This window comes from Lithobates pipiens, unplaced genomic scaffold, assembly GCF_037356315.1.
Source record: "Lithobates pipiens isolate NorthernLeopardFrog02 unplaced genomic scaffold, aLitPip1_a1.2 Scaffold_18, whole genome shotgun sequence".
Taxonomy (NCBI): Eukaryota; Metazoa; Chordata; class Amphibia; order Anura; family Ranidae; genus Lithobates; species Lithobates pipiens.
Genome location: NW_027507758.1, coordinates 326,969,238 through 326,984,235, shown reverse-complemented (window position 1 = coordinate 326,984,235; position 14,998 = coordinate 326,969,238). Strand labels below are relative to the sequence as shown.

General features: G+C 43.8%; 1 protein-coding gene across 2 annotated transcripts in view; it reads right to left on the bottom strand.

Annotated features, from left to right (window-relative positions):
* The window catches only part of CEP162 (centrosomal protein 162), a 185,906-nt gene that overhangs the window by 30,595 nt on the left and 140,313 nt on the right, over positions 1 to 14,998 (bottom strand). For both annotated transcript variants that reach the window (XM_077487309.1, XM_077487310.1), the window contains 2 exons: positions 14,443 to 14,548; positions 12,380 to 12,506 (listed from right to left, as the gene is read on the bottom strand). In XM_077487309.1, the coding sequence (XP_077343435.1) occupies positions 12,380 to 12,506; positions 14,443 to 14,548 (233 nt within the window). The remainder of the gene's footprint in view (positions 1 to 12,379; positions 12,507 to 14,442; positions 14,549 to 14,998) is intronic.

Genomic DNA, 14,998 nt, shown 5'->3' with positions numbered 1-14,998 from the left:
CGTAGTGGAAGCCCAAAGCAGGATTAAAGTGGTTGTAAACCCTTACAACCAACTTTGACCTACAGGTAAGCCTAGATTAAGGCTTACCTGTAGGTCCAAGAAATATCTCCTAAATCTATACGGTTTAGGAAATATTTACCCGAAGACAGCCACCGCTGTCTACGGCGCATGCGCCGTAGACAGCGGCGCGCAGGCGCACTGGGGCAGGCCGCAGATTGCGGTGATATGCCGCGAGTGTCGGCTCCCGTGCGCATGAGCGGGAGTGACGTCATTGCGGCTCCGGCAAATCACAGCGCCGGAGCCGCGAGACCTGGAAGTCGCTCTGGTATCCATGGCAGCTTCGAAGAGGAATACGGAGGAATGCTTCGGGGGCTTCGTTCTCAGCTAAGTTATTCATAATGAGCTAGTATTCTATGCATACTAGCTCATTATGCCTTTGCCTTACAGGGTGTGCTTTTTTTTTTTATTTGCCTTTACTTCCTCTTTAAGCAGACAGCTTAAATCCTGCTTTGGGCTCTTTTCGGTCAGCCTACCTTGTATGCCATCCAGTGTCCGTTTCCCATTTGGCTTAACATCAGGTCGCAGGTAAAAAGACCTTCTTATAGGTGGTTGATGGGTATCGGGTAGGACGACCAACAGCATATCTATTGCATCTTGTTTTGTATTGTATTATAAGTTTGTATTGTTCCTAACGGTACTTTGTTTATGCAGCATCACATCCAACTGTCTAAAAGGCAAAACATGTCAGGATAAGTCACTCCATGCTATTGTTGAGTGACCACTCTTTCCATCTGTTGTCTAGATGTGCAATTGTATCTGCGTATCATATGTACAGCCAATAGATTTTTACATTTGGCTTCTATGCAATAAACTTTTTTGTTTTACTTTTTACTAGGGGTGCACCGAATGGGTTTTTTGGTGCCGAAACCGATACTGAAAATGAAAAATACACTAGGCCGAAAACCGAAACCGATACCGAAACAGCACCGATACCGAAAATGATTGTTTTTAAAAAATATTTTCATACAGCAGATGGTCAGAGACTGGGGGAATGGTACAGGAGATGGTCAGAGACTGGGGTCATGGTACAGGAGATGGTCAGAGACTGCAGGCATGGTACAGGAGATGGTCAGAGACTGCAGGCATGGTACAGGAGATGGTCAGAGACTGCAGGCATGGTACAGGAGATGGTCAGAGACTGCAGGCATGGTACAGGAGATGGTCAGAGACTGCAGGCATGGTACAGGAGATGGTCAGAGACTGCAGGCATGGTAAAGGAGATGGTCAGAGACTGCGGACATGGTACAGGAGATGGTCAGAGACTGCGGACGTGGTACAGGAGAGATCAAAGCAGCCTCACCAGTTCCCCTCAGATGCAGCCTGCCTGATAAAAATACATGCACAGTGTTTTCCATGTATTCCAATGGCTTTAGTTCACACCATCCAGTCAGTTTCCGGTGCGGAAACTGACTGCATGGTGTGAACTAGAGCCACTGGAATACATGGAAAACACTGTGCATGCATTTTGTGCAAAAAAAAAAAAGCACACGGAACTGCATCTGGTGTGAACTGGCCCCAAGCAAGCTACCTGGTTCCGTTCCAACAGACTTCTATTGGGAATGCTCATATCGTTACCTCTACTAGCTGTAACTTAACCCTTCCCCATTCTATCACATGGCAATAAAAACCTAGCTGGGTCAAAATCAAGATTATTATTATTATTTTTTATATGGCCAATAAAGGGAGTACAGCCTTTGTCCTGTGACCTGGTTTATGTAGCATGGCTACATTCACACAAGTGGCCAGAGGTAGATAGTTTCAGACTTGTACTTTATTTTTATTTTTTTGGGCCAGTTTGATATATGCAGTAAGCAGCATGTTGCATCAAGTACCAATGTGGTCTCTGTTATCAATTTGATTAGTTCTATTACTTTGTCCTAAAAAGGGATGATTAAGGCACACTGCCACCAAATATGTATTAAGGATCCAATGTAACACATGCATCTCCGCATTGAATTTCCCGGGCGGCTGCAGTAACAATGTCCCGCCTCCTGTAATCACGTCACGCTGATTCAATGTCCCGCCATTGGATCAGTGTACCGTCTGTCACAGGAGGTGGGACATTGTTACTGCAGCCGCCCGGGAAAATCAATGCACAGCTCCGTGACACACGGAGATCACCGCACTGTCGGGCGGGAGGAAAGGAGGAGGGAGGACGAGCCAGGAAAACACCCGCGAAATGGGCGGCACCAGGGGCGGAGCCCCGCACAGGCCCCGCCCCCATTCCGGCCCCATTATCGGCAAGATTTTCCTTTCGGCAATTTGCCGAAAACACCATTTTCGGCCGATATGTTTCGGCGGCCGAAATTTCGGTGTATCCCTACTTTTTACATTTTGGAGTATTGTAATTAACTTTTTTGTTTGGCACCCCTAAAATCCCACCAAAAAACGTTCCCCTGTTTACATAATGATTAATACATGTTTTTTTTATGCACGGAGTGCAGGTACCTCAATTTGATTTGGTATCAGCTATGAAGTTCCTGTATTGCATAGTTCAGAGAAAGAGAAGTAGCAGTGCAAAGAGAATACTGACAAAATGTCAAAAAGATAAACTGATCATACCGTTTCTGCCCCCGGGAATGCAGGAGGTGGATACCAAATCAAGCTCTCATACAGTATCTCACAAAAGTGAGTACACCCCTCACATTTTTGTACATAATTTATTATATCTTCATGTGACAACACTGAAGAAATTACACTTTGCTACAATGTAAAGTAGTGAGTGCACAGCTTATATAATGGTGTAAATTTGCTGTCCCCTCAAAATAACTCAACACACAGCCATTAATGTCTAAGCCACTGGCAACAAAAGTGAGTACACCCCTAAGCAAAAAATGTCCAAATTGCGCCCAAAGTATCAATATTTTGTGTGGCCGCCATTATTTTCCAGCACTGCCTTAACCCTCTTGGGCATGGAGTTCACCAGAGCTTCACAGGTTGCCACTGGAGTCCTCTTTCACTCCTCCATGATGACATCACAGAGCTGGTGGATGTTAAAGACCTTGCACTCCTCCACCTTCCATTTTGAGGCTGCCCCACAGATAATCAAGAGGGTTTAGGTCTGGAGACATGCTTGGCCAGTCCATCACCATTACCCTCAGCTTCTTTAGCAAGGCATTATGATATTGGAATACTGCCCTGTGGTCCAGTCTTCGAAGGGAGGGGGATCATGCTCTATTTCAGTATGTCACAGTACATATTGGCATTCATGGTTCCCTCAATGAACTGTGGTTCCCCAGTGCCAGCAGCACTCATGCAGCCCCAGACCACGACACTCCCACCACCATGCTTGACTGTAGGCAAGACACACTTGTCTTTCTACTCCTGGTTGCCACCACTCACGCTTGACACCATCTGAACCAAATAAGTTTATCTTGGTCTCATCAGACCACAGGGCATGGTTCTAATAATCCATGTCCTTAGTCTGCTAATCTTCAGCAAACTGTTTACGGGTTTTCTTGTGCATCATCTATAGAAGAGGCTTCCTTCTGGGACAACAGCCATGCAGACTAATTTGATGCAGTGCGTGGCGTATGGTCTGAGCACTGACAGGATGACCTCCCCACCCCTTCCACCTCTGAAGCAATGCTGGCAGCACTCATACATCTATTTTCCAAAGGCAACCTCTGGATAGGATGCTGAGCACGTACACTCAACTTCTTCGGTCGACCACGGTGAAGCATGCTCTGAGTGGAACCTGTCCTGTTAAAACGCTGTATGGTCTTGGCCACCGTGCTGCAGCTCAGTTTAAGAGACTTGGCAATCTTCTTATAGACTAGGCCATCTTTATGTAGAGCAACAAATCTTTTTTTTCAGATCCTCAGAGAGTTCTTTGCCATGAGGTGCCATGTTGAACTTCCAGTGACCAGTACGAGGAGAGAAATAACACCAAATTGAACACACCTGAGACCTTGTAACACCAACGAGTCACAACTCCGGGGAGGGAAAATGGCTAATTGGGCCCAATTTGGACATTTTCACTTGGGGGTGTACTCACTTTGGTTGCCAGTGGTTTACACATTAATGGCTGTGTGTTGAGTTATTTTAAGGGGACAGCAAATTTACACTATTATACAAGCTGTACACTCACTACATTACATTGTAGCAAAGTGCCATTTTTTCAGTGTTGTCACATGAAAAGATATAATAAAATATTTACAAAAATGTGAGGGGTGTACTCACTTTTGTGAGATATTGTATGTATATATTTTTTTTATTTAGCACTTTGCCTGGGGTCAAGATTTTAAGACTAGAAGTTGTTAAACTTAATATACTAGAGATAAAACTTCTACCTTATTAACTTGCAATTACCCAACACTACGAACAATGAAAATATCTGTCTATTTACTAACCTCTCACATTATCACAATGAGAAACAGCACTATTTAACCAAGGTATATATTACGCAGGGCTCCAGTCATATCATGGGAGAGTTGACGTTTTATACTATGAGAAAGAGGCAAAGTCACACACACACGACCTACTGTAATAATTCTTTCACATTTTTCTTTTAGGGTCATGGAAACCTCATAAGTAGTGTTTTTTCTAGCAGAATAAGTACTGTTACAGAAATTGCACTGGGATTATGCTATAGGGCTAGTTTAGATGAGTTCATCTTTACAAATACATTTAAGAAGTCATTTTATATAGTCAGGAAACACATGCATAACACAATAGCATCTCCTTTTTAACAGAACCATGATGGATTCTGTAACGCCTTCATTTATAATGACGGTTTTCTCTGTAAATGTCCTTGGACACTTTAGAATGGCTGGCCACTTTACTAATCATTTTAACCACCGGCAGGATGGCACGGGCAGGCAAACTGGCGTACAGGTACATCCAGTTGAAATTGCTGCCCTGCCACCGGAGGCGAGCGCACGTGCCGGTCGGGACCACCGCGAGTCTGGTCGCGGGTCCTGCGGACTCGATCGCTGCGGGGATACCCGCGATCATCTCACGGGGAGGCTGAACAGGGAGCTGCGGAAGTAAACAGCATCTCCCCCTTCTGCCTAGCAACAAGTGACACTGATCTCTGCTCCCTGTGATTGGAGAAGAGATCAGTGTTCACTAACACACAGCCCAGCCCCACGCAGTTAGTAACACGCCCCTAGGACACACTTAAAGAGGTTGTATAGTCAATTTTTTGACTTTTACCTACAGGAAAGCCTGTACGGTTTAGGAGATATTCCCCTCGCGATGCCCTGCTGACTGCAGCGGCGCATGCGCACAGGGGATTCTCAGCTGGAAGCCCGGCAGACGCCGGACCCTGCCGGGAAGAAATCTCCCACGCGCATGCGTGGGAGTGACAATATTGCAGCTCCGGCCACTCACAGCGCCGGAGCCGCGATACCCGGAAGAAACGCAGAGGGAACATGTCAGCTCCCTCGGCATGGATCGGGCCAGATGTCGGGGCCTCGTTCTAAGGTAAGTATTTCATAATGAACTAGTATGCGGTGAATACTAGCTCATTATGCCTTTTCCTTTGCAGGTCAGGAAGAGAAAAAAAACTTCGAGGCTATACAACCGCTTTAACCCCTACACTGCCACCCCCTAGTTAACCCCTTCACTGCCAGTGTCATTTACACAGGAATCAGTGCATTTGTATAGCACTGATTGCTGTATAAATGCCAATGGTCCCAAAAATGTGTCAAAAATGTCCGATGTGTCCGCCATAATGTCGCAGTCACAATAAAAAAAAAAATCGCTGATTGCCACCATTACTAGTAAAAAAAAATAATAATAAAAATACCATAAAACTATCCCCTATTTTGTAAACGCTATAAGTTTTGCGCAAACCAATCAATCGCTTATTGTGATTTTTTTTTACCAAAAATATGAAGAAGAATACGTATTGGCCCAAACTGAGGGGAAAAAAAAATGTTTTTTTTATATATTTTTGGGGGATATTTATTATAGCAAAAAGTAAAAAATAATGCGTTTTTTTCAAAATTATCGCTCTTTTTTGTTTATAGCGCAAAAAATAAAAACCGCAGGGGTGATGAAATACCACCAAAAGAAAGCACTATTTGTGAGGGAAAAAGGACGTCAATTTGGTTTGGGAGCCACGTTGCACGACCACGCAATTGTCAGTTAAAGCGATGCAGTGCAGAATCGCAAAAAGTGGTCTGGTCTTAAGCCAGCAAAATGGTCCGGTCTGAAAGTGGTTAATTACTGTATGCTTTCCTGTTGGTGTGTTATAGTGTCAACAATTTCCTTTTGCTTTCAAATTCCTGTTATCAGCAGACCAATTTATAAAACGATAACGATTGTTATTTCAAGTGACGATTTTAAGGCTACTCTCACACTGATAGCGCCCGGCGCTTTATAGCCACTAGCGGGGGGTTAAAAGGGCAAGGGTTAAAAGCACCCGTGTCTTGGCGCTGCCAAAGTGCTTTGGCAGCACTGCCCATTCATTTCAATGGGCCGGGCATTTTTTTTCCTGTCCCACAAGTGCACCACCCCAGTGTAAAAGGGGTCTTAGTGTAACTGCTTTTAAAACTTTTTTTCTTTTTTGATATTGAGAAAGGAGCCTTTGTTAGGTTTTTATTGCTGTCTGATGCCTCATTTTAAGAATTTCTCTTGCTGTCTCTGACATAGAGCTGCCATTCAGACAGAAAATAAGGAACACTTCAAAGCTGACAGCCTTCTTTTTCCTAACTTTTTTTTTTTAAAAGAAGATTTGCCTTGCTTTTAGAAGATTTCTCCTTCCTTCCTATCCTTGCGACATGTAACTAGGACAGGTTATGAGGGCATAGTTCCACACAGACCAGTAAAAATAGGATTTTTTTTTATAACAGCTTACCTGTAAAATCATTTTCTTGGAGTACATTATGGGACACAGAGACTTAATTACTTAATGGGTTATAGGCCACCTTCAGGTGATAGACACTGGTTATACCCAATCCAAGAAGTTCACTACCTATATAACCCCTCCTCCTTCCAGGAGGACATCAGTTTTTGTAGCAACGCAATATACTTAAATCTCCAAAAAAGATGGGAGGGACCTCTTGATTTTACAGGCAAGCTGTGATAAAAATCCTATTTTCTTTATTGTACATCATGGGACACAGAGCCTTAAGTAATTACTTAATGGGATATTCCATAGCAATGCTACTTGAGGGGAGGGAGACACAACCCAGGGAGTACCCCCAAACTTGAGGATCTATACCGCGCTGCCTGCAGCACACTGCACCCGAAGGCGATAATCCTCAATACCTCCTTACATCCAGCTGATAAAATTTTGTGAATGTATGCACTGAAGACCAAGTTGCGGCTTTACAGATCCATGGAGGCCTGATGACGCACTGCCCAAGAAGCACTAACCACCCTGGTAGAGTGCGCCTTAACTTGAAAAGGGAGAATCTTACCCCTTAAATAATAAGTTTGAATTATCACTTGCCAAATCCGCTTAGCGACAGTGGATTTTGACGCTGCCTGTCCTTTCTTAGGGCCCTCTGACAGAATAAATAAGACATCGGTCTTACAAATCTGAGCAGTTGCCTTTAAATAGCTTTTCACTGCTCTCACCACATCAAGACAATGTAGCGACCCTTCTTCCCTGGAACATGGTTTTGGAAAAAATGATGGCAGGACAATATCTTGGTTCAGGTGAAAACCTGAGACCACTTTTGGCAAAAAGTCTGGACGAGGGCATAACACCACTCTTGTCCTCATGACAAATCAAATATGGCTCTATACAAGAAAGAGCAGCCAATTCTGAAAACCCTCCTTGCTGAGGATATAGCAACCAAAAATACCAACTTTCCATGTCAGAAGTATTAAGGGAATATGTTGTATTGGTTCAAATGGCTGTTTTTGTAACACAGGCAAAACTAAATTCAAATCCCAAGGGTTCAAGGGAAGTTAGACGGGCAAATTAAGCCACGTTACCCATTGCATAAAACTCCGGACTAAAGAATGTGTAGCAAGTGGTCTCTGAAATAAGACCGATAAAGCTGAGACTTGGCCCTTAATAGTACTCAAGGCCAATTTCATTTCTACCCCTAATTGTAGAAAGGCAAGAATTCTGCCTATGAAATATCTCCGAGGGTGCCAACCCTGGGATTCACACCAGGAAACATAAGCCCTCCAGACCCTATAATATATAGTTCTGGAAGCTGGCTTCCTTGCATTAATCAGGGTAGAGATAACTGACCTGGAAAGCCCACTTTTCTTCAGAATGTGAGTTTCAATAGCCAAGCCGTTAAATTTAGAGACTGTAAGGAAGGATGGAATATCAGTCCCTGTGAGAGCAGATCAGGCCTTAGTGGGAGGGATCATGGGCCCTTCACTGCCATCTTTACGATTTCTGCATACCATGACCTTCTGGGCCATGCTGGTGCCACCATAATTACCGTCTTTCTTTCCAGCTTGATCCTGCAAGAAGTCGAGGCAGCAACTGAATAGGGAGAAATGCATAGATCAGTGAGAACTGATCCCATGGGGTCACCAACGCATCCATTCCGCATGCGAATGGATCCCTTGCTCTGGCCACAAAGTTGACTAACTTCACGTTGAACCTGGACGCTAGAAGATCTATGTCCGGAGTCCCCCATCTTTGGCAAACAGCCCAAAATATGTTGGGGTGAAGAGACCATTCCCCTGGGAATAACTGCCGGCGACTTAAGTAGTCCACCTGCCAATTCTCTACTCCCAGAATGTAGACTGCTGATAGGCACGGAACATTCCTTTCTGCCCAAGTTAGAATATGGTTCACCTCTCTCTGCGTCGAGAGACTTTTGGTGCCCCCTTGGTGATTGATATAGGCCACAGTTGTGGCATTGTCTGATTTAATCCTGACAGGACAATCCCGTAACCTTGAATGTCCAGGCCCTTAGAGCCAGACGTACTGACAGAATCTCTAGGATATTAATGGGAAAGGTTCTTTTGGTTCTTGTCCCTGGACAGTTGTCTTTTCTAATACTGCTGCCCAGCCTAAAAGGCTGGCATCTGTCCTTACCCCTTTCCAGATGACTGGTCTGAAGGACTTTCCTTTCAGCAGATTCTGGGTTTAGTAACCACAAAGTGAGGTTTTGGGACACTCTTGGGTACACCTGCATTGGCAAGTCCAAAGCTTGAATTGTTTTGTTCCAAGCAGACAGGATACTGTTTTGCAACAGTCTTGAATGAAACTGGGCATAGGGAACTGCTTTGAATGAAGCTACCATGGTTCCTAGCAACCGATGCAAAGGTGAATGGAGGGATCACCATTTGACCTGACCCTCCGCACCAGCTCTCTTATGGAGTTGCTCTTTGCCTGAGGCAAGAACACCTTTTCCTGGGCTGTGTCTATGATCAGACCCAAGTACTCCAGCTTTTTTAGCGGTATTGACATTCCAGGTAATTGGTTGTAGTGTGTACGCTTTGCTCCAAACGAGTCACCGACTGATCTATTTGCAGTCGATCGTCTAGGTACTCTATGACTGTTATGCCCTGTGCCTTGAAACTGACTAGAGGTGGGGCCAGAACTTTGGTGAACACTCGGGGTGCTGTGGCTAGCCTGAAGGGCAGGGCAACAAACTGGAAATGCTGCTGTTCTAACTTGAACCGCAGAAATTTTTGATGAGCGGGAAAAATAGGGACATGCAGATATGCATCCCTGATGTCGATTGATGCCAGAAGTTCTCCTCCTAGAAGGATATAAACTACTGACCTGATCGTCTCCATGTGAATGGAGCAGATCTTCAGGAACTAATTTTTATTTTTTAGATCTAGAATGGGTCTGACATCTCCATTTGGTTTCAGTACCATAAAAAGGTTTGAATAGAACCCCAAACCTTGCTCTTTTGTGGGGATCTGTATGATCACCCCTTGAGATATTAATCGGTCTAGTGCCTGAAACAAAGATGGTCTTTTCTCTGGATCTTTGGGAACTCTTGACCCCAGGAAACGAGGTGGTGGAAAGTCACGAAATTCCAGCTTACACCCCAGTGTTACCATGGAGATGACCCATCTGTCCTGAATTTCCTCTTTCACGACTTATAAAAACTGCAGAAGTCTTCCCCCCACCTTGGTGAGGGGGGTTGCCTCTTCATGATGAGACTTTAGGATTCTACTTTGCAGGTTTCTGACCCCAGGACTTCTTTTGAGCACGGGTCTGACTCTGAGATTTTCCTCTAGAGTCTGACGGTGGTGGCCGTCAACACTGCCTAGAGGCAGAAACCCTTGGCATAGGGGAAAGGACCTGTTTAAATGAAGGGCGTTTATATTTTCTTTTAACTGGCAAAACTTTTCTTACTAGAAATTGTTTGGATATAGTTGTCCAAGTCTTCTCTAAATAGTCGCTCCCCATGAAACGGGAACCCAATTTTTTAACCACAGGATTCTACGCATATGCACAAGCATAAGCGTAAGGTGGGACGCCTGGTGAATAGAATCAATAATAGCATCTATGGTAAAGCATAATGCTTTTGGTAGTTCAGCCAATTCCTGAGCTTGTTGTGCAGGAATCTCTCTAAGGGTGATTGACAGACACCAATTGCAGTGACTGCAGGCTGAGTGCACCTGCCATGGAAAACGTGGATTTTAACAGGGATTTCAACTTTTTATTTGTTGGATCATTAAGCATTTGTGCATTTTCTGCTGGACAATTTAGGCCTTTATTCACATTGGAAATCACAGTGTCAGCTGCTGGTATTTTCCATCTTTTGGAGAATTTCTCCTCCAGGGAATAGGGAATTGCAAATCTCTTAGGAGGGAGAAAATGCTTACCAGGGTAATCCCATTCACCAAAAATAAGCTTTCCTATTAATGCATGTGAAGGAAACGCATGCCATGGCTGAGAAGGTTTTAGAGAACCCAAGGAAGAAACCAAGCTTTCAGGAGACTGCATTAGGGGCAGCATGAAAGTGGAACGAACCATCTCCGTAAGAGATTATATCAGCAATTTCTCAAATTGAGAGGCTAAAAAAGGTTCATCTACCGTTGTTTCCACCGCAGAGGAATCATCGGCTTGTTTTTCCTCCTGATCGACTGAGGGTAACACCTCATCCTGTATCCACTATTCCCCTTGCAAATGTTCTGAAGTAGGGGAGGGGGATCTAGCACGCTTCCTGTCCATTTTAATGGAGGATGTGATTAAAGCCTCTAATCTTTCTTCCAGACCCTGCAGGGAGGAGGAAAGGACATCTTCAGTCACGTATACAGGTGCTGAGATGTGAGAAGCAGTTGCACCATCAATTTGTTCCAATGGCTCACCCTGGTTTGCCATAACTGGTAATTCAGACAAGGATGACAACGTGGAAATGCAGCTTGCGATCCTAACGCCTCAGGGGTCAGGGGAGAGAAAGGAAAACATTTGGCATATTTCTTTTACCTGAAAGGAATCTCCCTGCACGTGCTGCTGCAGCCACACACAGACTGAGCTTTACAGTGAAGACAACAGAGCAAGGTATCTGCATAGACTCCATCTAGTGGAGAATTAAGGCATAACATTTTTTCCCTAATTTTTCCCCATTTTTTTCCTAATGGAAGAATACCTAGGAGTTTTTAATACCCAAGTTTCTTCCCTTACCTTATCCAAACTAAACTAAACGCAAACTAAACGCACCCACCAGGAAAGCTAGGTAATGTAGAAAGACGAAAGCCCAGGGTTCCTGGGGTTCAGCCCTTCAAAGAGAGGCGTTACAGGCAAAACCTCATGCTTCGGATATGGGACCCCAGGTGCCATCCTTTTAGGCCACTTTGGATGGATCTGGTCTTTATGGAGGCTATTTAAATGCAGCCTTGATCCCTCCTGGAGCTCCTCAGAGCACATCTTCACTCATGACAAACACCTTAGACACTGGCGAAAAAACTGATGTGTTCCTGGAAGGAGGAGGGGTTATATAGGGCGTGAACTTCTTGGATTGGGTATAACCAGTGTCCATCACCTGAAGGTGGCCTATAACCCATTATTTACTTTTAAGGATCTGTGTCCCACGATGTACGATTAAAAAAAACTTACAAGGTCTCTAACACATACCCAATAGTCCAAAACCAAGAAAAATTTTTTTTCCCAAGATATACTTTAAGCAAAACAATTCTAACACATTTCCAGGCCACGAATGTCCTTGCACGTCGGTGCACACTTTAAAATGAACAAACATACCAATATTGGGAATTTTGTATAGACTTTTATTTATCTATACACACACACACACACACACACACACACACACTTAAACTGGTTAATCATACTTTTTATGGAAGTGGAAAAGAAATGGGTTATTCATGTTGCAGATTCAAACCACAACTAGAAAAAGACAGGAAGTAGAATGAAACTGAACCCATTTCAGAAAAAAATTGTATAATACATCACATAAATCCATTGCTGTACCTGAGGTGCTGGATACCCGGGTTTTAAGAAGATCACGTTCTTTCTTCAACTGCACCAAATCTACTTCCAAAGCCTGTTTCTCCTGTTTGCACCTGGCTATATCATCAAGCAAATTGGCCTCCTTTTTCTATGTATGTGCACAAAAAGACAGAAACAGAAAATAACTACGTATCAATGTATTTAAATTATTTTATAGGCACTTTCAGTAAAAACAAACTTATAATGGTTTGATACTAAACCCCAACTCCACATAAAATGCTTTTACTTTACGTAGGATAGATTAGGTAAAGTAGAGGGACACAGACAAAAATAAAATAAAAAATTGCATAGTGAGTAAAGATAACAGACCGAATTAAAAAAAAAAAAAAAAAAAGAAAAGAAAAGAAGATTCCTCCACCCACACAAGTGAGGTGGATGGAGGAATCCTGCCTGCCGATGTCAGAATACACTGATCAACGACTGCAGCCACTGCTTGACAAAAGTTAGCCAGTGTGTCTGACAGAAGATGTTTGAATGATAGTCTTTTCTGTTAAACAGGGAGGACCACACACAGATCGAAATTTCGCTGGTCCCTGCTGAACCTGCACACTGATTCACTGGGCCTATTCAAATAACTTTGTCATTACTAAATGTGACTGAGTAGGACATACCGTACACTATATTACCAAAACTATTGGGACGCCTGCCTTTACACACATGAACTTCAATGGCATCCCAGTCTTAGTCCGTAGGGTTCAATATTGAGTTGGCTCACCCTTTGCAGCTATAACAGCTTCAACTCTTCTGGGAAGACTGTCCACAAGGTTTAGGAGTGTGTCTATGGGAATGTTTGACCATTCTTCCAGAAGTGTATTTGTGAAGTCAGGCACTGATGTGGACAAGAAGGCCTGCCTCACAGTCTCCGCTCCAATTCATCCCAAAGGTGTTCTATCGGGTTGAGGTCAGGACTCTGTGCAATTCAGCCAAGTTCCTCCACCCCAAACTCACTCATCCCTGTCTTTATGGCCCTTGCTTTGTGCACAGCAAGGGGCCATCCCAAAACTGTTCCCACAAAGTTCGGAGCACGAAATTGTCCAAAATGTCTTGGTATGCTGACGCCTTAAGAGTTCCCTTCACTGGAACTAAGGGGCCCAAACCCAAATCCACACCATAATCCCCCTCCACCAAAAGAGAGGGCTATAGTATAAGAGGGAGAAACAAAGGTGTGTGTGTGAACTGTGAATGCAAAGGGAGCTGTGATGTAAGGGGGGGGGGGGAGCTGTGAAGTGGAGCTGTGTTGTGTGTTGGCGGGCTGTGATGTGGGGGAACTGTAATGTGAAGGGGGGGTCTGTGATTGCAAGAGGGACTGTGTTACGATGGTTACAGTGATGTGAAACGGGGTTGTGATGGGAAAGAGGGGATTGAGGACATAGATGTAACTGGGGCTGTGATGTAAGGGTTCTGTGATGTGAAGAATCTGACTCTCAGGCCGCGTACACACGAGAGGACTGTCCGTCCAACTTAGTCCGCTGATACGTGTTTCAGCGGACAGTCCGCTCGTGTGTGGGCTTCAGCGGACTTTTTCAGCGGACAGTCTGGCGGACTAAGTCTTTCGGAATTTCCGTAATATTGTCCGTCCAACTTTGGTTTCAGCGGACAGTCCGCTCGCGAGTAGGCAAGTTGGACGGACTAAGTATGGCGCATGCTCAGAAAGGATTTACACGGCCAAAGGTTGCATTTCAGTGTATTGGACGTCGTATTTCTAGTCCCGTCGTACGTGCTGTACACGTCATCGCGCAAGCTTTCAACGGACTGTCTGTTCATCGTGTGTGGTCAAGTCCGTTCATTCAAAAGTATGACGGACTTAGTTGGCCAGACAGTCCGCCCGTGTGTACGCGGCTTCAGAATAAAAATGAAATTCAGACATCTGCAGGAAGAACATTATACTGACCGGCCTGTGTATTTTAATGAAATATCCCTACTTTATATCATTGCATTACATTTATTACCATTATTAGATTAGAATTTTCATATCATTACCAAAAAAATAAAATGGGAGTACTAATTGCCTTATTTCTATTTACCTGAAGGTTACGCAACTCGGCAATCAGCTCTGTAAAGCTCTGGTTATTGGATTCATTCCCAGGTGATGCATACTGATTACTTCTTGTGCTGCTATTTATCTTTTCTCTAGGAAAAAAGAACATAGATTTTGTTCATTAAACTGTAGCCAGTGCTTTAGAAAAAAAAATGATATATATGGCTATGATATAAATGTAGTCGTTTTAGACTGTATGAAGTACATTGCAAAATTACCAAAGAACAACAAAATACAAAAGCATCAGAAATCACTTATTTTTTTTCTAAACATCAATACATGAAGACATGGTTTAAGATATGTTTCTGTTTATTGTGAATTATGTTAACTGTAAGATGTGGAATGCACATGTAGAAAACCCTATGCAGAATGTATTGGGCAAAGTATAGTTACTCATTATAAGGGCTGCATGGAATTAAACCCGACGCTAAACGTCCATCCAAATCGTCCTGTGCATTTATGGTAGTGTTCATCTGAATATACTGGAAATGTATGGTCTGGATGATATAAAAGGGCTCATGTACATGTCCGTAATTAATCTA